The sequence below is a fragment of the Salmo salar genome, chromosome 08, assembly GCF_965601325.2.
Source record: "Salmo salar chromosome 08, fSalSal1, whole genome shotgun sequence".
Taxonomy (NCBI): Eukaryota; Metazoa; Chordata; class Actinopteri; order Salmoniformes; family Salmonidae; genus Salmo; species Salmo salar.
The window spans coordinates 17,544,224-17,566,369 of NC_138298.1; the positions used below are offsets into that span (position 1 = coordinate 17,544,224).

General features: G+C 44.4%; 1 protein-coding gene and 1 non-coding gene across 3 annotated transcripts; both read left to right on the forward strand.

Moving 5' to 3' along the window:
* The first annotated feature begins 421 nt into the window (after positions 1-421).
* Positions 422-497, forward strand: trnav-uac (transfer RNA valine (anticodon UAC)). Its single transcript has one exon. It is a non-coding gene; the product is annotated as a tRNA-Val (tRNA).
* A 6,441-nt stretch (positions 498-6,938) lies between these two features.
* Positions 6,939-22,013, forward strand: LOC106610071 (uncharacterized). 2 transcript variants are annotated; one of them, XM_082978409.1, is made up of 8 exons: positions 6,939-7,106; positions 12,549-12,658; positions 12,892-13,003; positions 13,175-13,329; positions 15,929-16,019; positions 16,307-16,431; positions 20,042-20,135; positions 20,496-22,013. In XM_082978409.1, exons 2-8 carry the CDS (start codon positions 12,584-12,586, stop codon positions 21,479-21,481), a joined length of 1,638 nt encoding a protein of 545 aa, XP_082834535.1. In that variant the 5' UTR covers positions 6,939-7,106; positions 12,549-12,583; the 3' UTR covers positions 21,482-22,013. The 2 variants fall into 2 exon arrangements, with proteins under 2 accessions (XP_082834535.1, XP_014064682.2); XM_014209207.2 differs by lacking the exon at positions 6,939-7,106 and adding an exon at positions 7,393-7,893.
* The last annotated feature ends 133 nt before the right edge of the window (positions 22,014-22,146 follow it).

Sequence of the window (22,146 nt, forward strand, 5' to 3'; positions counted from 1 at the left end):
ATTAGCCTGCTTTTCAGTGGAGTGTCTGTGTGGCCCCAAGTCTAATATTAAGTGTCTTTTTTCCTAGTTTAAAATGATAAACATTCAACATTGGTCATGCTGACAATGAAGCATGATTTGTGCCGCGCTCAAAACAACTTAACTCAGAACTGCAAAATCTGACTTTAGTGAATTCAAGACAACAGGGAACTTGGGGAAAAACGAGCTACGACTGGGAAAATAAGTTTTGAACTTTCATCCAACTCAGAATTCTAAATCGGGAACTCTGGCCTCTTTCTAGAGCTACGACCTGAAGATCACTGACGTCATCATGATTCAACCTTTTTATCGCCCCAAGTTCCCAGTTGTCTTGAAAGCACCATAAATTCAGAGAATGACAACATTTGCCCACGAAGGACTGCCACGCCAGTTTCCTGTTCAAGGTCCCGTGTGGCTCAGTTGGTAGAGCATGGTGTTTACAATGCCAGGGTTGTGGGTTCGATTCCCATGGGGGACCAGTATGGGAAGAAAAAAAAAATGTATGAAATGTATGCATTCACTACTGTAACTTGCTCTGGATAAGAGCGTCTGCTAAATGACTAAAATGTAAATGTAAGTAAGCACATGCTGCATATGCTGCTGCATAAATGATCTCATATGCTAGGGAGATACATTATGTAGACTGTAGCTAACAAAGTAATACTAAGTGTATGCTGTGTAGTAATTGGACCCCTCTGCTACTCGGAACCCTACTAATCCATCACGACTGGTCTATCGACGTCACCGCACGAGGAGGCTAAAACAGACTTCCCTCCGTTGCGACATCCCTCTAAGGCCCTTCTGCTAGCTTGCTAGCCCCGGCTTGCTAGCTGTCTGAATCGCCGTGTCTCCAGCCAGCCCAACCACTCACCCCTATGATCACTCGGCTACGCGTGCCTCTCCCTAATATCAATATGCCTTGTCCATTACTGTCCTGGTTAGTGATTATTGTCTTTTTTCACTGTAGAGCCTCTAGCCCTGCTCAATATGCCTTAACCAACCATTTAGTTCCACCTCCCACACGTGGTGACATCACCTGGTTTAAACGTCTCTAGAGACAATATCTCTCATCATTACTCAATGCCTAGCTTTACCTCCAATGTACTCACATCCTACCATACCTTTGTCTGTACATTATGCCTTGAATCTATTATATTGCGCCTGCTCCTTTTACTCTCTGTTCCGAACGTACTAGACGACCAGTTCTTATAGCCTTTAGCCGTACCCTAATCCTACTCCTCCTCTGTTCCTTTGGTGATGTAGAGGTTAATCCAGGCCCTGCAGTGCCTAGCTCCACTCCTATTCCCCAGGTGCTCTCATTTGTTGACTTCTGTAACCGTAAAAGCCTTGGTTTCATGCATGTTAACATCAGAAGCCTCCTCCCTAAGTTTGTTTTATTCACTGCTTTAGCACACTCTGCCAACCCTGATGTCCTAGCCGTGTCTGAATCCTGGCTTAGGAAGACCACCAAAACCCCTGAAATTTCAATCTAAGCTTGATTCCCTCAATCTCACACAAATGATCAATGAACCCACCAGGTACAACCCCAAAACCATAAACACGGGCACCCTCATAGATATCATCCTAACCAACTTGCCCTCCAAATACACATCTGCTGTTTTCAACCAAGATCTCAGTGATCACTGCCTCATTGCCTGCATCCGTAATGGGTCTGCGGTCAAACGACCACCCCTCATCACTGTCAAACGCTCCCTAAAACACTTCGGCGAGCAGGCCTTTCTAATCGACCTGGCCCGGGTATCCTGGAAGGATATTGACCTCATCCCGTCAGTAGAGGATGCCTGGTTATTCTTTAAAAGTGCCTTCCTCACCATCTTAAATAAGCATGCCCCATTCAAAAAATGTAGAACCAGGAACAGATATAGCCCTTGGTTCTCTCCAGACCTGACTGCCCTTGACCAGCACAAAAACATCCTGTGGTGTTCTGCATTAGAATCGAATAGCCCCCGTGATATGCAACCTTTCAGGGAAGTTAGGAACCAATATACACATGCAGTTAGGAAAGCTAAGGCTAGCTTTTTCAAGCAGAAATGTGCATCCTGTAGCACTAACTCAAAAAAGTTCTGGTACACTGTAAAGTCCATGGAGAATAAGAGTACCTCCTCCCAGCTGCCCACTGCACTGAGGCTAGGAAACACTGTCACCACCGATAAATCCACTATAATTGAGAATTTCAATTAGCATTTTGCTACGGGTGGCCATGCTTTCCACCTGGCTACCCCTACCCGGTCAACAGCCTTGCACCACCCACAGCTACTCGCCCAAGCCTCCCCCATTTCTCCTTCACCCAAATCCAGATAGCTGACATTCTGAAAGAGCTGCAAAATCTGGGCCCCTACAAATCAGCCGGGCTAGACAATCTGGACCCTCTCTTTCTAAAATTATCTGCCGAAATTGTTGCAAGCCCTATTACTCGCCTGTTCAACCTCTCTTTCGTATCATCTGAGATCCCCAAAGATTGGAAAGCTGCCGCGGTCATCCCCCTCTTAAAACGGGGAGACACTCTAGACCCAAACTGCTACAGACCTATATCTATCCTACCCTGCCTTTCTAAGGTCTTCGAAAGCCAAGTTAACAAACAGATTACCGACCATTTTGAATCCCACCGTACCTTCTCCGCTATGCAATTTGGTTTCAGAGCTGGTCATGGGTGCACCTCAGCCACGATCAAGGTCCTAAACGACATCATAACCGCCATCGATAAGAGACATTACTGTGCAGCCGTATTCATCGACCTGGCCAAGGCTTTCGACTCTGTCAATCACCACATTCTTATTGGCAGACTCCACAGCCTTGGTTTCTCAAATGATTGCCTCGCCTGGTTCACCAACTACTTCTCTGATAGAGTTCAGTGTGTCAAATTGGAGGGCCTGTTGTCCGGACCTCTGGCAGTCTCTATGGTGGTGCCATAGGGTTCAATTCTCGGGCCGACTCTCTTCTCTGTATACATCGATGTTGCTCTTGCTGCTGGTGATTCTCTGATCCACCTCTACGTAGACGACACCATTCTGTATACCTCTGGCCCTTCTTTGGACACTGTGTTAACTAACCTCCAGACGAGCTTCAATGCCATACAACTCTCCTTCCGTGGCCTCCAACTGCTCTTAAATGCAAGTAAAACTAAATCCATGCTCTTCAACCGATCGTTGCCAACACCTGCCCGCCCGTCCAGCATCACTACTCTGGACGGTTCTGACTTAGAATATGTGGACAACCTCAAATACCTGGTTAGACTGTAAATTCACATTAAGCATCTCCAATCCAAAATGAAATCTTGAATCAGTTCCCTATTTCGCAACAATGCTGCCAAATATACCCTCGTAAAACTGACCATCCTACCGATCCTTGACTTCGGCGATGTCATTTACAAAATAGCCTCCAACACTCTACTCAACAAATTGGATGCAGTCTATCACAGTGCCATCCGTTTTGTCACCAAAGCCCCATATACTCTACCCACCACTGCGACCTGTACGCTCTCGTTGGCTGGCCCTCGCTTCATACTCGTTGCCAAACCCGCTGGCTCCAGATCATCTACAAGTCTCTGCTAGGTAAAGCCCCGCCTTATCTCAGCTCACTGATCACCATAGCAGCACCCACCCGTAGCACGCGCTCCAGCAGGTATATCTCACTGGTCATCCCCCAAAGCCAATTCTTCCTTTGGCCGCCTTTCCTTCCAGTTCTCTGCTGCCAATGACTGGAACGAACTGCAAAAATCACTGAAGCTGGAGACTCATATCTCCCTCACTAGCTTTAAGCACCAGCTGTCAGAGCAGCTCTCAGATCACTGCACCTGTACATAGCCCATCTGTAAATAGCCCATCCAACTACCTCATCCCCATACTGTATTTATTTATCTTGCTCCTTTGCACCCCAGTATCTCTACTTGCATATTCATCTTCTGCACATCTACCATTCCAGTGTTTAATTGCTATATGGTAATTACTTCGCCACCATGGCCTAGTTATTGCCTTACCTCCCTTATCCTACCTCATTTGCACACACTGTATATAGACCTTTTCTACTGTATTATTGACTGTATGTTTGTTTATTCCATGTGTAACTCTGTGTTGGTGTATGTCAAATTTCAAATCAAATTTATTTATAAAGCCCTTCTTACATCAGCTGATATCTCAAAGTGCTGTACAGAAACCCAGGCTAAAACCCCAAACAGCAAGCAATGCAGGTGTAGAAGCACGGTGGCTAGAAAAAACTCCCTAGAAAGGCCAGAACCTAGGAAGAAACCTAGAGAGGAACCAGGCTATGAGGGGTGGCCAGTCCTCTTCTGGCTGTGCCGGGTGGAGATTATAACAGAACATGGCCAAGATGTTCAAATGTTCATAGATGACCAGCAGGGTCAAATAATAATAATCAGAGTGGATGTTGAGGGTGCAACAGGAGTAAATGACAGTTGGCTTTTCATAGCCGATCATTCAGAGTATCTCTACTGCTCCTGCTGTCTCTAGAGAGTTGAAAACAGCAGGTCTGGGACAGGTAGCAAGTCCGGTGAACAGGTCAGGGTTCCATAGCCTCAGGCAGAACAGTTGAAACTGGAGCAGCAGCACAGCCAGGTGGACTGGGGACAGCAAGGAGTCATCAGGCCAGGTAGTCCTGAGGCATGGTCCTAGTGCTCAGGTCCTCCGGGAGAGAGAGAGAAAGAAAGAAGAAAGAAAGAAAGAAAGAAGAAAGAGAAGAAAGAAAGAGAGAATTAGCGAGAGCATACTTAAATTCCCACAAGACACCAGATAAGACAGGAGAAATACTGACCATAGCCCCCCAACACATAAACTACTGCAGCATAAATACTGGAGGCTGAGAGAGGAAGGGTCGGGAGATACTGTTGCCTCATCCGACGATACCCCCGGACAGGGCCAAACAGGCAGGATATAACCCCACCCACTTTGCCAAAGCACAGCCCCCACACCACTAGAGGGATATCTTCAACCACCAACTTACCATCCTGAAACAAGGCTGAGTATAGCCCACAAAGATCTCCGCCACGGCACAACCCAAGGGGGTGCGCCAACCCAGACAGGAAGATCACGTCAGTGACTCAACCCACTCAAATGACGCACCCCTCCTAGGGACGGCATGGAAGAGCACCAGTAAGCCAGTGACTCAGCCCCTGTAATAGGGTTATAGGCAGAGAATCCCAGTGGAAAGAGGGGAACCGGCCAGGCAGAGACAGCAAGGGCGGTTCGTTGCTCCAGTGCCTTTCCGTTCACCTTCACACTCCTGGTCCAGACTACACTCAATCATAGGACCTACTGAAGAGATGAGTCTTCAACAAAGACTTAAAGGTTGAGACCGAGTTTGCGTCTCTCACATGGGTAGGCACACCATTCCATAAAAATTGAGCTCTATAGGAGAAAGCCTTGCCTCCAGCTGTTTGCTATGTGTCGAACTGCTTTGCTTTATCTTGGCCAGGTCGCAGTTGTAAATGAGAACTTGTTCTCAATTAGCGTACCTGGTTAAATAAAGGTGAAATATATATATATTTTTAAGTAAGCTGTTAGTAACCCATGTGCCTCACCATAATAATTTGGTCCATTTTCACCTCTTAATTTCGCCTGCTGTTCTGACTGGGTGGTGCATATGTAGCCTATAACCTGTTTTTGAGAAATGTAATCATCGAATATTGTAAGAGCTTTCATTGTCTGCTTATATGCCCCCTTTCATTTATCCTACGGTTCGTACTTGGTGTACAGGGAGAACACTGTAAGAACGGCCCATGTTCTGAATTCTGTCACTGTACATTTCAAAAGTGCTGAACAAATAGTTATATTGAGTACATCCGTCCTAGCTCGCTCATTAATGTCTTAATTGATATTACGGATTAGCCTCTTATCCGCTTGTCGTCCCCTTATGCCATAGTTTGTACATCTCAATTGTCATTAGAAACCACATTTGTTTACGCAAGTCAGCCATATCAGCTTTGTTTTTTTAAAAGGCAGTAAATGAGGCTGAATGAACTGTTTCGCTGCCAGACAAGGCTCAGTTGATAGACAGGTGTAGCAGTGGTAAGGTGTCGGGACGGCAGTTAGGACAGCTTTATGTAGTCCCTAACGGTTTGTGGGCACCGTTTGTCACCGTTATAGTGCAATTAATGTATTGTTTAGTTTTGTGTTGTGTAGTGACTTTGCTGGTATGCATCCCACATTTTTTTTTTTTTTGCCTCACCAAGATTTACATGCTAAAATCGCCACTGGCTGTTACCAAGCCTTGCTCATCTGGCCTTGGTGGACCTCATCTGTTTACTTGAAGGAAGAGGCTTGAAGAGAGGATTGGCTATTTTGTATTCTAGAGACTCTAGTGAATAGACTGGAGCCCGGTTTTATGGGCACACTATAGATTGTTCTGCCTATACAGTGCAATATTTGATTTGATTTGATATTTGTATCGTATAGTGTCGAATGGCTCCATTTAAAGTAAATTGAAGTTATTTGTCAGGCAGGCCATATGCATTTTTTTTTGGCACAGGTCAAGGCTGGCCTTGGACTGATTTACATGTTTAAAAGGCACAAATGGCTCATGATCATTAGGTTAAACTATATAGGTCGTTTACAGCAGGATTTCCCAAACCTGGTCCCAAACTGGGTGCACGTTTTGTTTTTGCCCTAACACTTCACAGCTGATTCAAATAACCAACTCATTAGTAGTGTAGTGCTAGGGCAAAAATCTAAAATGTGCACCCAGGGTGGCTCCAGGATCGAGTTTGGGAAACTGGAAAACCCTGCCTTACAGGTATGCCAGTCCATAATTGTTTACATTGTGTCTCAAACTAATCTCACCTATTGGCCTACAGTGTATTGCACTGCAGTGAATGGAGTGGGTGGAGTAGAAAGTGTTGCTGGGTATTTACACCTCAGTCCCCATAAAATAACACCATATATAGATTCTGCAGACCATGGAGAGTTAACCCAACCCCACTTTTACTTTGGCACATAAAATAGTTATCTCTATTAGCCAATATGTAATTTATGGGCCTATAGTGTATTGCATTGGGACCAATGGAGTAGAAAGTGTTGCTGGGCATATTGAAATTACACCATATTCTACAGACAGTGGTGAGTAAACCCGACCCCACTTTTATGTCGGCACCTAGAATAGTTCTCTCTATAAACCAATATGTATTTTACAATATATTGTATCGGGGGAATTTATTTGACCATGGAACATCTTTTAAAACCCACATTTAATGCAAATGTCCCTAAATATGAAAAAATATGAATCATTATTAATGTTTAGACAATTATGTTTCATATATTGTGAATAAATACAGGTTAATTACACTTTTCTACTATTACGTGGGGAACTTTTATTTTGAAAATTTCCGTGACCCGGAAATCTTTTTATTGTTGCTGACGAAAGGCTGGTAGCACAGAAGAAGAAACTGGAGCTACAGAGCTAGCAAACTACTGATTTTAGTCCACTATTTATGTTTAATCACTTCGTCGTTGTCGATATTTGAAGTGAGCGTGATTCAATATATCAAATATACATCGTATGAGACTGTATTTATCGACTTTTAGTGCTCGCGAGCCAGTCGTCCAAAAATGTCGAGTCGCCTTGCGTTCCAGACACAGCTAGCTTCCATTATGGAGGTATTGGCCAATGCAGCCGTGGCAGAAATCTGCAAACTGGTAGACGACGATTATGCGGTTGTAAGTTTGCAAATGTCACAATGCCAAAGGGAGAACAAAGGTTTGAAGCGAAAGCTGAATCTTCTCGAGCTGAAGATGGCCCGTGGTTACGCCGAACGAAGGCTACGGGAAAGCGCAATGAACAGCCGTCCCAACAGCAGAGTTCATATCAACACCAATGAGAAATTCAGAGGGTCGTCTTCGTCAACTGGTAAGAAGACTGTAGTAGCATACCATGTCTGATACTAGTTTAGTTGATTACCCTGCTGATAAAAAGAAATAAACACCACTGGAAAATGGGTCTGGGTGACATGGCAAAATATCAATATAGTATTTTATTTTTTTATTTTTGACGGTATGACGATATTTGACGGTTCTGAATAATACAAGTTCTTAATATGCTTTCTGGGTAGTGCATAAAAAGTGTTTTTAATGGACTGAGTCCATTCTGATTTCTTTATACTGTTCTTTCAAACTTCATCCCAAAATAATAGGACTACTTACAGTAAAGTAGTCATTTTTGTAGAACATGACATAGGAATCAAAATCCTATTTTGTAGCCTCACTCTGGTACTCGACCAACTGGTACCACTTGCTTAGTTATTTGTTAATTTCCAGCATTTGAATAAATTTCATGCACTAATTTATAATTGTATAGTTACATTTCGTAAAACAGAGGCATTTGTTGGCCGATTTTCGTGGGTCTATTGAAGATAAGTACTATGAATTATTTTTGCAATTTAGCTAACCCTAACCGAGGGATCTCAAACAGGTAGATGATAGATCGTAAGCTACCAATAGTAGCTCTCATCCCACCTAGAAGTAGCTCGCTAAGCAATTCTGAAAGTACATTCATATTTTTTTCATGTTTCATCGCAAACTGCCAAACATAAAACTCCTCCCTACTACTATCTAATCAAAGCTACGTTGACATTCTCACCCGTTTAGCCACTATTGGCATAAAAATCCAAACCTAACACACTATCTACCAATTAATTTCCAGAAATATTGCCCGTCTGTCTGTTTGGTGCACGCTTTTGTCTATCACTCTGTATGTAGCCAGTTAGTGATGCTAGTAATGATAACCATCTTGTGGGTAGACAGACTTTCCCCAAAAAACCTTCTCGTTTAATGTTAACTGTAAAGTAGGCTTACCTGACAGAAATATATCATGGTTATTTGTATCAATCTGATGGCCGTTTTTTGCAAACTCTGCCATGACGTGCTGCTGCAGTAGGCATCTCTAGACCCACACGTTCCTCTTTGTGTAGATGTGCAATTAAAAGGGTATTGCACTCAAATTAAACGTGTTCGGGTTTTTTTCCAGACCTAGAAATTGGTCTTATGATGGGACATGGACTCAGAACATACATTTTTGTTGTTTCTCTATGAATAATTGTAATATTGAGAGTATAACCAAAACGAGAGAAAAAATAACAGAACTCAGGAAAATACAAAACATAATTTTATGGGGCCTCTTAGGCCTTATTGCTTAAATAAACAACTGACAGTCTGTGGTATATGGCCAATATACCACAGATGAGGGCTGTGCTTAAGCACGGCACGACACAACGCAATGTGCCTGGACACAGCCCTTAGCCGTGGCATATTGGTCATATTCCACAAACCCCCGAGGTGCCTTATTGGTATTATAAACTGGTTACCAACGTAATTAGAAGAGTAAAAATAAATATTTTGTCATACCCGTGGAATACGGTCTGATATACCGCAGCTTACAGCCAATCAGCATTCATGGCTTGAACCGCCCAGTTTATAATAACCATTATTTTACAAGGTATATTGACAGAACACATCTCTTGTACACCAAGGATCTGGGGTTGCAGGGTAGAGAAGTGAACAATGTGCCAATAAGTAAGCTATCAAAAAAAAATTAAGTAGCTCATGCTAAAAAAGGTTGGAGACCCCTGCCCTAACCGTTTTCCTAACCTTAACCTAATTCTCCTAACCTGCTATGTTAATTCTCCTAACCTGCTGGGTAAGTTCTCCTAAAATATGTTGACAAGCTGTATCCTTTCTAAACAAAACCCTTGACCACCCGTAGTTGTTGACTTGTGCTAGAAAGTTAGTTAGCTAGCCGTTTTCAGCTGTTATCCATTTTTATGTTAGAAAACTGCTCATTGCCATAATTTTTTTGTCATTACTGAATAATGTAATGTAACAAATCAAACATTATAAAAGTTATTCAACATTTTTACATTTTACGCCCAGCCCTACTGGAAAACCATCAACTTGTGTAATATTGACAGTTTTTTCCCCATTGGGGCCACATATACAGTCATTGGGGCCACCTACACTGAGCGTACAAAACAAGAACACCTTCCTGCAGTAAGCTGAATTCACTGTCATGTTTGTGGAACCATTCCTGGACAATCCTAGCCTTGTGGCTGGGGCATTATCCTGCTGGGAAAAAATCTATTCACAGATGGATATACTGCTGACATGAAGGGATGCACCTGATTGGCGACGATGTTCAGATATCCTGTGGCATTCAAACGTTGCTCCGCTTTTATCAAGTGCCTAAATGTGTGGCATGAAAACACACCATCACACCACCACCAGTCTGCAATGTTGACACGCGGCATGATGGATGCATGTACTCGTGGTTTTCTCCATACCCTAGTCCTCCCATCAGTGTGAAACAGCAGGAACCAGGGATTCATCAGACCAGGCAATGTTTTTCACATTCTCCAGTGTCCAGTGTTTTTGTTCCTTAGCCCACTGCAACCACAGTTTCTTTTATTTTGCTGAGAGAAGTGGAACTCTGTAAGGTCGTCAGCTGCCATACCCCATTCGTGTCACGGACCAACGAGTTGTGCGTTCTTTTATGGGTCTTTGGGCACCAATTTTGTAGTGAACTGTCAGTTGACTAACTATAGCCCGTCTATTTCTCTGCACACTTCGTGTCAGCCTCTTTTGTCCTCTTTCATCAATGACCCGTTTTTGACCACTGGCATGCTGTTGGCTGGATGTCCTTTTGGTGGTGGACCTTTCTTCATACACACAGGAAACTGTTGAGTGTGAAAAACCCAGCAGCGTTGCAGTTCTTGACACACTCAAACTGTTGCGCCTGGCACCTACTACCATACCCCGTTCAAAGGCACTTCAATATTTTGTCTTGCCATCAATCCTCTGAATGGCACAATCCATGTCTCAATTGTCTGAAGGCTTACAAAAAAATCCTCCTTTAACCTGTCTCCTTACATTCATCTACACAGATTGAAGTGGGTTTAACCTCCCTGGGCAAGGTGGGATGTTTGCGTCCCACCTAGTCAACAGCCAGTGGAATCGTGTGGCGCGAAATACAAATACCTCATAAATGCTATAACTTCAATTTCTCAAACGTATGACTATTTTACACCATTTTAAAGACAAGACTCTCGTTAATCTAACCACACTGTCCGATTTCAAAAAGGCTTTACAACGAAAGCAAAACATTAGATTATGTCAGGAGAGTACCCTGCCAAAAATAATCACACAGCCATTTTCAAAGCATGCATATATGTCACAAAAACCAAAACCACAGCTAAATGCAGCACTAACCTTTGATGATCTTCATCAGATGACACTCCTAGGACATTATGTTATACAATATATGCATGTTTTGTTCAATCAAGTTCATATTTATATCAAAAACCAGCTTTTTACATTAGCATGTGATGTTCAGAACTAGCATATCCACCGCAAACTTCCGGTGAATTTACTAAATTACTCACAATTAACGTTCACAAAATGCATAACAATTATTTTAAGAATTATAGATACAGAACTCCTTTATGCAATCGCGGTGTCAGATTTTAAAATAGCTTTTCGGCAAAAGCACATTTTGCAATATTCTGAGTAGATATCACGGCTAGCTAATTTGACACCCACCAAGTTTGGCCCTCACCAAACTCAGATTTACTATTAGAAAAATTGGATTACCTTTGCTGTTCTTTGTCAGAATGCACTCCCAGAACTTCTACTTCAACAACAAATGTTTTGGTTTGAAATAATCCAATAGTTATATTGAAATAGCTCCGTTTTGTTCGTGCGTTGAGGTCAGTATCCGAAAGGTGCCGAAATATTCCATTACCGTACTTCGAAGCATGTCAAACGCTGTTTAAAATAAATTTTTATGCGATTTTTCTCGTAAAATAGCGATAATATTCCAACCGGGCGACGTTGTATTCGTTCAAAGAGAGAGAGAAAAAAATGGAGTCCTCTCGTGCACGCGCGCTCCAGTGTCAGCGTTCCCTGCCTGACCACTCACAAACACTCCTGCTGTTTTTCGCCCAGAGACTGCAGAGCTCTCATTCCACTTTCTGGTGCCTTCTTAGAGCCAATGGAAGCCTTAAATGTCACGTTACAGCAGAGATGCTGTATTTTTGATAGAGATGCCATAGAAGGACAGCAAATTGTCAAACAGGGCACTTCCTGCATGGAATCTTCTCAGGTTTTGGCCTGCCATATGAGTTCTGTTATACTCACAGACACCATTCAAACAGTTTTAGAAACTGTTTAGAGTGTTTTCTATCCAAATCTACTAATTATATGCATATTCTCGTTTCTGGGTAAGAGTAGTAACCAGTTTAAATCGGGTACGTTTTTTATCCGGCCGTGAAAATACTGCCCCCTAGCCCCAACAGGTTAACAGGTGACATCAATAAGGGAACATAGCTTTCACCTGGTCAGCCTCATGGAAAGAGCATGTTCCTAATGTTTTGTACACTCACTGTATACAGTCATTGGGACCCACCTTTGTTTTGGTCATTCAAATCTGACAAAGCTCATCTAGGCCAATGTGACCTTGAGTCAACCTGCAATTTCTTTTACAAGTAAGTTAAAAAAAAAATGTTTTTATCGTAGGTGGTGTCTACGACATACAACTAGATCACCTGGGGATGTGGTCAGGAGGCCCTGGAGCCAGTAATGATCACAACAGTTCCCAGATGCATCCCAACCCCATCCGAGACAAGGTAAGTTCAACAAACCAAAACTGTAATACTGGTTGTCAAGGTCTCACACACTTCAAGAAAACAAATCTACTTGGTGGCTCACCATTATATTCCATTATAGCATAGTCCTACAGTACACAATGACCCGTTTGAACCATTTTGAGCACTTGGCAGCATCAGTCACCAGTAGGTCATTATCAACCATGTTGTGGTGTATATTTATGCGGTTAATTCCCGACTTTTCTATCTTCCAGTCGCCAGATCTGCAGCTTGTGGAACCTGAGTCTCTGTTGGTCAAAGAGGAGAGGATGGAGGATCCCCTTGAAGACGCGGATGCAGACGACGTACCACTGATCGGAGAGGACGGTGAGTGTGTTAGTCCATCTCAACTTTGGTTGCTGTGATGCAGATACTGCAATTACTCACCCCATGCATTTAATCAACATCAAGACTCCATTCTCACACTACTCAACCTGGCCATACCTTTGACTTGAGTTAACCATTAACCTGCTCTCATTCCCTTCCTCTCTCCTCCAGGAGTGGTGGAGTGTGGACCTCGTGGAGGCAGCGATAGAACCGGCCCTGGGGACTCCACATCCCATCCACCCACTTCAGCCCATGGCCCAGAGCAGCTCAGCCAGCCGCAGCACCCCGAGCAGCAGCAGGGCCCCAGGAACAGGCACCGTGTGGAGGTCAGTGGCTCGGCACCTCTCCTTAAGTCTGACAGTGAACCCCAACACGCAGGACTGCTGCACCAACCCCACCCTGCTGCGTTTGATATGTACAGTGGTGATGACGACAGAGGGGACGGTCTGGGGCCGCTGGGCTCGTTCTTTAATGAGAGCAACCAGGCAGAGACGGCTGGGGCTGGGCAGCCATCTTGTTCGTACAGCACAATCGCAGAGGCCGCCGCATCGTTTCAGTCCGGGCACCGCCGTCCACTTCCTGCTTCGGTCACCGTCCACCGCCATCTCCCGGGGAACCGAGAGGAGGTTCTGAACGTCGACTCTGAGGAGGAAGGAAAGGCTCCTCTGGAGAAGTGGGGTCGCGACAGTGGAATGTCTGCAATGTTTGGGGGAGGAGGCAGGTTCCAGGGTGACCATGGCAACATGGCCACCCCATCACAATCTCGCTCCATCAATGACATTGCGATGCCGTCGACTTCCGACGCGAACGGGTGGGCACACGGCGGCGGGGGCAGAAACACTGGCGGCGGCAACACTGGCTTCCCCCTGACGAGGGACGGCAAGGTCCCCCACAGGACCAGTGCCCGGGAGAAACTGTTCATCTGCAACTTCTGCGGCAAGGCGTTCAACCGGCCCAAGAAAGTGGAGATCCACCTGAGGACCCACACAGGGGAGAGGCCGTTCAGATGCAACACCTGTGGGAAGATGTTCTCCGAGGCTGGCAACCTGAAGAAGCACCAGAGGGTCCATACAGGGGAGAAACCCTTCCACTGTGAGCTCTGTGGGAAAGGATTCGCCTGGATACGCAACCTCAAGACCCACCACGAGAGGAACCATCCAGACGTATATCCCCCGGACATGAGCCCTAGTTTTATCCCACCTGCACTACTGCCCACTCATATGGTCAAGTGCCACAAAGACGAACACAGGCAGATTACAGTTGTCCCAGAAGCGAGCACTACAGCTGGCCCTTAAATGTACGCTGAGCGCTAATATCAATAACATGCATGTCAATCTCTCCTGGCTCAATGTAGAGGAGAGGTTGACTGCATCACTACTTGTCTTTTATGATCGCTATTGACATGTTGAAAGCACCAAACTGTCCGTTCAGACAGCTGACTACATGGAACTCTCTTACACATTTGTTGTTGTATTAGATAAATCAACACAGCGCGGACTGTGAAGACACGAGCGCATATGCTAACACGCACTCTACTCACACATACATTGTAATATTGTAGTGGTGTAATAATGTGTTGTGTGATGTGTTGTTTTTTTTATATTTTGTGTTTTTAATTGTTTTAATCCTGTTTTGCCCCCCCACCCCCCCACCCCCGGGCAGCAGCTAGTGGAGATCCTAATAAATACGAATACAAATTAGCATCACCTAGGGCAGGGGCCCTAACTTACTCATTTAGTTTTCCTTACTCATTAAGCTAATCAAGTTTCCCCTGTGTTTTAGAAACTGTTTCTAGCCAGGAGGTCTCAACCTTATGCTTAAAAATGAATCAGGGGTGACCTACCATCTGGCAAACTAACAGACAAACTAAACAATGCTCTAGGGTCAGTCATCATGAATCACAACTCACTGGAGCCCCGATAGACGGCTACGCGTGGAAATGTTTTAGGGTATGGTGGGGGGTTTTGATTATGTACATAAGACATTTCATATCAGTGGACTAAGGAAGGGTGAATTTGGTCCAAAATAAGCTACCGATTTAAGGTATTCATGGTAAATGTCAACCTTAAAGTGTAAATCTGGAGAGGATGATGATGGTTCTTTGTGTACATATTTAAAGTTGTTCTGTATATCTAATGTTAAGGGGCTATTTGACATTGGACAGATTCACTAATAAGTACAATAAGTTATTTTGATGCCAGTTTATAAATGAGTGGCAGTTTGTTATAGTAAATGATCTTTCCCCTAAATAATCATGTATTACAATGCCTCTTTTGTTTTTTGACATATGGAACTATTATGAATAAAATACATTCCTTACACTGAGGTCTCTGTCATTATTGAAATGAATAGGCAATAGGGGTTTATATGGCAGACAAAGAAAGGAAAGCTGAAGGGATTCAAACAATTCGCCAATAAGAAAAGCTGTACTGGGGCTGCTTACAAGTCTGTCACACACAAATATTTCCCACCACCTGCAAGAACACTCATAAATAGTTAATATTTGTTTAATCATTATTCAGCAAGACGCACGTTTATTCATCTTCCACTAAATTCTTAGTCACTTAATCTTTGTTAAGTAATATTAAATCACTCAAACCATAAGGTCACTGCTAAATGACTAAAATGTAAAATGTAAATGTCACTATAACCACTATATTTAATTGGAGAGGTCCTGTATTAAGAGGTTCTGAGTAACAGACATCCATTCACCAGTCAAATGATGCAACAAGATGCATATAACATATCAGTAAACATCTATAGCTACATAAAATACTTGTTGCATGTAAGATGAACACAATTTGTAATCGTTGGTCCATATATTTATTTCGGTCACAGTTCTAGTGTGCGATTTAGAAATGAATACGATTCATTGCATAATAGTAATTGTGATATCTAATTCCTGGTCCGTCCCTGTGTTTCCAGTCTGCAGCGGTGGAGGACAGAGACCCTGACATCCTGCTGATCAAGGTGGAGGATCTGGACCCACGGGGTGGAGGACTCAGCATCCAGGAGGGTGAGTGGAGACTACAGGGGGTGGAGGGCTGTGTGTGTGGTTAAAGTGGGTAGTGGCGCTAACAGCAGGGCTTGATAATCAAGGGGTTAGACCTATGACACAAGGTTAGTTAGATCCCATGTAAAGACTACACTGTTGCATCCATCCCTGCCTGTTCCAGAGCATAAAGCTTTGAAAACATGTTCTAATGACATTGACCTTCCCCAAGTTTAGCTCCATGGTGAGATCTCCCATTGATTTCAACAACGGCCAGTGGTGTGATTGTGACGCTGTGTTCTCTTCTCAAGGGCCGGAGGAGTCCAGCAGAGACGACTACAGAGGAGGAGCATTACCCCTGGAGGCCACCCACCACACCTCACCCCCAGACCACACCCACCACCACCCCGGGCCGACCAGGCACCACACCACGGAGGTCAGCTATGGCCGTGTGCCGTACGAGAGCCACCCCCTTCCGCTGTGGACCAATGGGGGCAGTGGTGGTTGTGGTGACGCTAGCGTCCCAGGGCCGTCCTCCCTCAACCTGTCCTACCCAGCAGGCCCAGGCATGCTGATCATGGGAGGGAGGATGGGGCCTGCTGGCTCTGAGATGGGTCAGCACAGGGGTTTCACTGTAGAAGGCTCCGGAAGCTTCTCAGGTTCTATGGGTTCTAGAGAGGGGTCAGAGATGGCTGGTTATGATGTCGGAATGGGGGGGTCTGATGAGGCACAGGGGGGTCAGGAGACGTACAAATGCGGGAGGAAGAAAGTGGTAAGGAAGAAAGCATATCTCTGCAAGTTCTGCGGTAAAGGATTCTCCTCCCCGGCGAATCTAGAACCGCACCTTAGAACCCACACGGGCGAGCGGCCGTTTGGGTGCACGGTGTGCGGGAAGCACTTCTCTCAGTACTGGAACCTTAAGATCCACAAGAACGTTCACACGGGGGAGAGGCCGTACGCCTGCCCGCTCTGTGGGGAACGCTTTGCCGACCCTAGCAACCTAAAGAAACACCAGAAACGACATCATCCTCAGCCGTAGTACTACGACATCATCCTCAGCCGTAGTACTACGACATCATCCTCAGCCGTAGTACTACGACATCATCCTCAGCCGTAGTACTACGACATCATCCTCAGCCGTAGTACTACGACATCATCCTCAGCCGTAGTACTACGACATCATCCTCAGCCGTAGTACTACGACATCATCCTCAGCAGTAGTACTACGACATCATCCTCAGCAGTAGTACTACGACATCATCCTCAGCAGTAGTACTACGACATCATCCTCAGCAGTAGTAGTACGACATCATCCTCAGCAGTAGTAGTACGACATCATCCTCAGCAGTAGTACTACGACATCATCCTCAGCAGTAGTAGTACTAGATTGGACCAGGATATTATATCAACCATCTATTTCAATATGAGAAGGGACAGTTTTTTTTTCTCCTGAAAACAGATGGTTATAGAATTTAACTAGGGCCAGGAGTTGTCCCTAATCACATGACCTGACCAGAAACAACTGATAGTTATAGGATAAAAATAGGACCCAGAGTTTTTCCTCTGGTCAGGTCACATGATCAGGAATAACTCTTGGTCTTTAATATAGACACTATATCGATATTAGTAAAGGGGTTTAGGGAAGGGTTGTTAGTGAAATCTCTCGCGGACAGATGCACAAGCAATATTTTAATTCTGAGTGTCCGAGATTAGTGTAGTCTGGGTAATTTTGTCTTTGTCTTTTCTTATCTGATCAAGACAGTCCTTTTAGTAACTCGATTTTGTTCCAGGAGTCCTAAAGCTGGTGATGGTAAAAGCATATTTATTTGTTTTCTACTCATAAAGCTGTATGAAAATTCTAATATGTAGTGAGAATAGTGCATGTTTGATTCCCCTTGTAACACCAAGGTATAGAGGTTCAACATACACCAAAAACCAGTAAATGGGTTGAAGTAACCATATTTGTTAGCAGTAAAGGTGTAAATATCTTGTTAGGTGATGGTACTATTTTTTATTTTGAGTCCAAAATGCTCTACGTTTATAGGGATAAGTCTATTGTGTCACAATTCTGTGAAACTTTGAACGATGTCCTTATCTTGTAATGTTAAAAGAAGATTAAAATGTTTCTTTGCAAAAACGATGAATGAATTAATGTGGTTATTAACATTACATTACTCCATCACAGGACATTCAATTTCCTCAACTGTGACACAATATCAATATCTTAAAGAGCATTCATCACATTCACAATATATGCCTAAAGTGGAAGTCGAATAATTATCACTTAAAAGATATTCTCTGGTACCTTTGTATACTTTTTAGCCAGTAGTTCTGAAAGTAGCACCCACGAGCCAAAAGTGGTCCCGGAAAATTGCTTTCTACATCACAAATGTGCAGATGTGTGCACCACGTCATTGCTCTCTCTCGCTTTACTTTGTGTGTGTCTTGCTAGCTGTCACTCAAATGGCGAGGGGCTGAAGCTTATTGGTTGAAACTCGAATTGCTAGGGGGCTGGCCCGCGTGGGGGTAAATGTAGGGAAAATGGCGCCACACAGCTTCCAGAAAACTAAGGATTTTGTGGATATTTGAGGTAAGAAAGTAATTCTGCTCATAGATTATGCGTGTATGAACTACACATTGACACATCCAGCCCAAAGCGGAAGGTTTAAAAATGACTTACTATATACTCGCCAGTACCGGAACATGTCTTTAACAAATGTACTCATTTTAATGAATTATTATTTAGACTTTTGGATTTACAGTACACTGAGTATACAATCAGGCGCATCCCTTCATGGCAACAATGTATCAATCTGCAAATGGCCACAAGACTAGGATTGTCCAGGAATGGTTCCACAAACATGACAGGGAATTCAGCTTACTGCAGTGGCCTGCCCAGTCACCAGATCACAATCCAAGTGAAGATCTGTGGGATGAGATGGAACGAGCTATTCAGAGTAGAGATCAACTACCAGCCAACTTGACACAACTGTGGGAAGCATTGGAGTCAACATGGGCCAGCATCCTTGTGGAATGCTTTCCACACCTTGTAGAGTCCATGCCCTGATGAATTGAGGCTGTTCTGAGGGCAAAAGGGGGTGCAACAGAATATTACAGTAACACCTCTAAATGAAATCAAATTTTATTGGTCGCGTACACATATTTAGCAGATGTTATCGCGGATGTAGCGACATGCTTATGTTTCTAGCTCCAACGGTACAGTAATACCTAACAATACAAAGAAAAACATGTACAATTCCCCAAAAGAAAAAGAAAGGGATTAAGAAATATAGAAATATTAGAACGCGCAATGTCAGAGTCCGGAATATAAATATCTATGTATATGATGGTGTGTATAGACATTATGAATAGCAAAGGTCTGTACAGCAATAATTATATAGGATGAGCCTTGACTAGAATACAGTATATACATATGAAGTGAGTAAAACAGTATGTAAACATTATTAAAGAGACCAGTGTTCAATGACTATGTACATAGGGCAGCAGTCTCTAAGGTACAGGGTAGAGTACCGGGTGGTAGCCGGCTAGTAACAGTGACTAAGGTTCAGGGCAGGGTAGAGTACCGGGTGGTAGCCAGCTAGTAACAGTGACTAAGGTTCAGGGCAGGGTACTGGGCGAAGGCTGGTTAGTGGGGACCGTTTAACAGTCTGATGGCCTGGAGATAGAAGCTGTTTTTCAGTCTCTCAGTCCCAGCTTTGATGCACATGTACTGTCTCCGCCTTCTAGATGGTAGCGGGATGAACAGGCCGTGGCTCGGGTGGCTGAGGTCCTTGATGATCTTCTAGATGGTAGCGGGATGAACAGGCCGTGGCTCGGGTGGCTGAGGTCCTTGATGATCTTCTAGATGGTAGCGGGATGAACAGGCCGTGGCTCGGGTGGCTGAGGTCCTTGATGATCTTCTTGGCCTTCCTGTGACACCGTGTGCTGTAGATGTCCTGGAGGGCAGGCAGCGATGCGTTTTGCTGATCGCTATCTATCTAGTGTTTAGTTTATCTCATAGGCTATTTCTCCTCTCTTCTTCCTAGCCTGCAGCTCCTGAATCAACTCCATCAACACTAAGTCTGGGACAGAACCTGGGAAGTATCACAGCAACAGGAGGACCTGACCTGACAGCAGAGTGTAAGTGGAGAATGAAAATAAACCAGGAATGCATGACAACCGTGTCAGCGCCCACCAGACAGTGTCACTGACCTCCTCACTTATAATAGTTTACTAAAAGCTATTTTCTTAATGAGGGAAACGAGGCCAGTTCAGCCCCCCTTTAAGTTGAATTATTATGACTATTTGAATCAGTGCTAGGGCAAAAACCAAAACGTGCACCCAGGGGGACCCCAGGACCGAGTTTGGGAAACCATTACTAAAGTGTACATGTAAAAGCCCTCTCTAGCTTATCATCCTTTACCATGTCTTTTAACTCAGAATGAGCATCTCAACTAGTATTTACAATAAACATGCACCTTTTCTATGATCTTTATCCAGGTACTGGGGAGTCCTCCTCACAAAAAGGTATTGGAACCACCAGTCCCACAGCGAGCCTAGGTAATAAAGCCAATATGCCCAAGGGAGCGCCAGACAACACAACTCCAACCCAGACCACACAGCAGCTCAGCAAGCAGAGAGCAGCCAACACGCTAGGCTCTGAGTACTCACTGTTTGAGCTGGAGACCTTCTTCACGCGCTGGGCCCCAGACACATCGGCATCAACATCGCCCTCCGGTGGTCCCTCGTGCTCCTACACCGACGACACTACGGACACTGACCCAGACTGCCTCATAGTCGACCCAGAGCCTCAGCCTCAGCTCCTCTCAGCGACTATCAGGCCCACAGGGGAGGGTGTGCCTTTCTCTGGGCATCAGGGAGTACAAACAGCCACTCTGGGTGTGGGTGGGGGCATCCAGGGGCATCCCACATGGAGCAGGGCAGCCATTTTGAGAGCGTCTCAACAAGCACATCAGCGGCAGCTTCAACGACGCCTCAGAGCACAGCAGCTACAACAGACTCACCCAGAAAACCCAACTACCTCCACCACCAACACTACTAGTACCGGTATGTCTTCCCAATCCCTTCACTCCCTGGTAGGGCTACCACCAGGAAGAGGGGCCACGGCCAAAGGCTTTGCCCACATCGAGGTGACCCTGGCTGGGCAGCAGGCAGCCCAGCTGGCCCAGCAGCACTGCGATGCGGCCGGGAGGAGAAAGAGCTACGTGTGCCGAGCCTGCGGTAAGGCCTTCACCGGTCAGTCCAACCTGGAGGCTCACCAGAGGGTACACACAGGGGAGAAGCCGTTCAGGTGTGCCACCTGTGGGAAGATGTTCTCAGAGGCTGGCAACCTGAAGAAGCACCAGAGGGTCCATACAGGGGAGAAACCCTTTGCCTGTAGCCACTGTGGAAAGCGCTTCGCCTGGATATGCAACCTCAAGACACACCAGCAGTCAGTCTGTGGAGATGGGGGAGAAGGGGTGTGAGGCATAAAATTAGAATCAGTAGACTGGATGGACATGGTTCTAAAATCTACGATAGAATATTGCTGACACAGACATCAACGGGAATTCATTCTAATCGTAATGATGTGAGACCAACAACCCCCCAAACCTCCAAAACAAACACTACAATATAAAGGAAATGTAAAAGGGATTAGCAGAAAGTTGACTTTACAGGTGACAGTTTTTTGTTATGTTCAACTCCAGACCATTGTTACAGTAGTTAAAGTAAGGGGCTTGTAATTTTATGGCCGACACTACCTTAAGCAATTATTAGATAAAGTATCTCTATTTGAAACTGAAATGTGGAATTAATATTGAATATCATGTGCATATTATATGAACAAATGTGTTCCAAGACATGTATTTTTTTTATATTATCAGGGTAACCTTTTTTGTTGTTGTTGCAAGATTTGACATGTACTGAATAATTGTCAATCTGTGTCAGTCATGCAATAGAAAGTAATGTGGCCACAGACTGTGACATCAAAATAAACATATTTTCTTAACACAATAAGGTAGTATTTGGTACTAAATATTCGCATCGATTATGAACTATTCTGTTCTTTTGAGAGACCAGCAGGTTGGTTTGAAAATCAGCTTTTGTTATTGGGGCCTAGTCATTGTGTAATACTAAATGCAACCGCATT

Excerpts from the sequence above, each read along its gene's own strand:
- LOC106610071 (XM_014209207.2), top strand. The coding sequence starts at position 7,596 with ATGTCGAGTCGCCTTGCGTTCCAGACACAGCTAGCTTCCATTATGGAG. Across the intron at positions 12,659-12,891 it reads CCAACCCCATCCGAGACAAG|TCGCCAGATCTGCAGCTTGT; the intron begins GTAAGTTCAACA and ends TCTATCTTCCAG. Across the intron at positions 13,330-15,928 it reads GGAACAGGCACCGTGTGGAG|TCTGCAGCGGTGGAGGACAG; the intron begins GTCAGTGGCTCG and ends CTGTGTTTCCAG.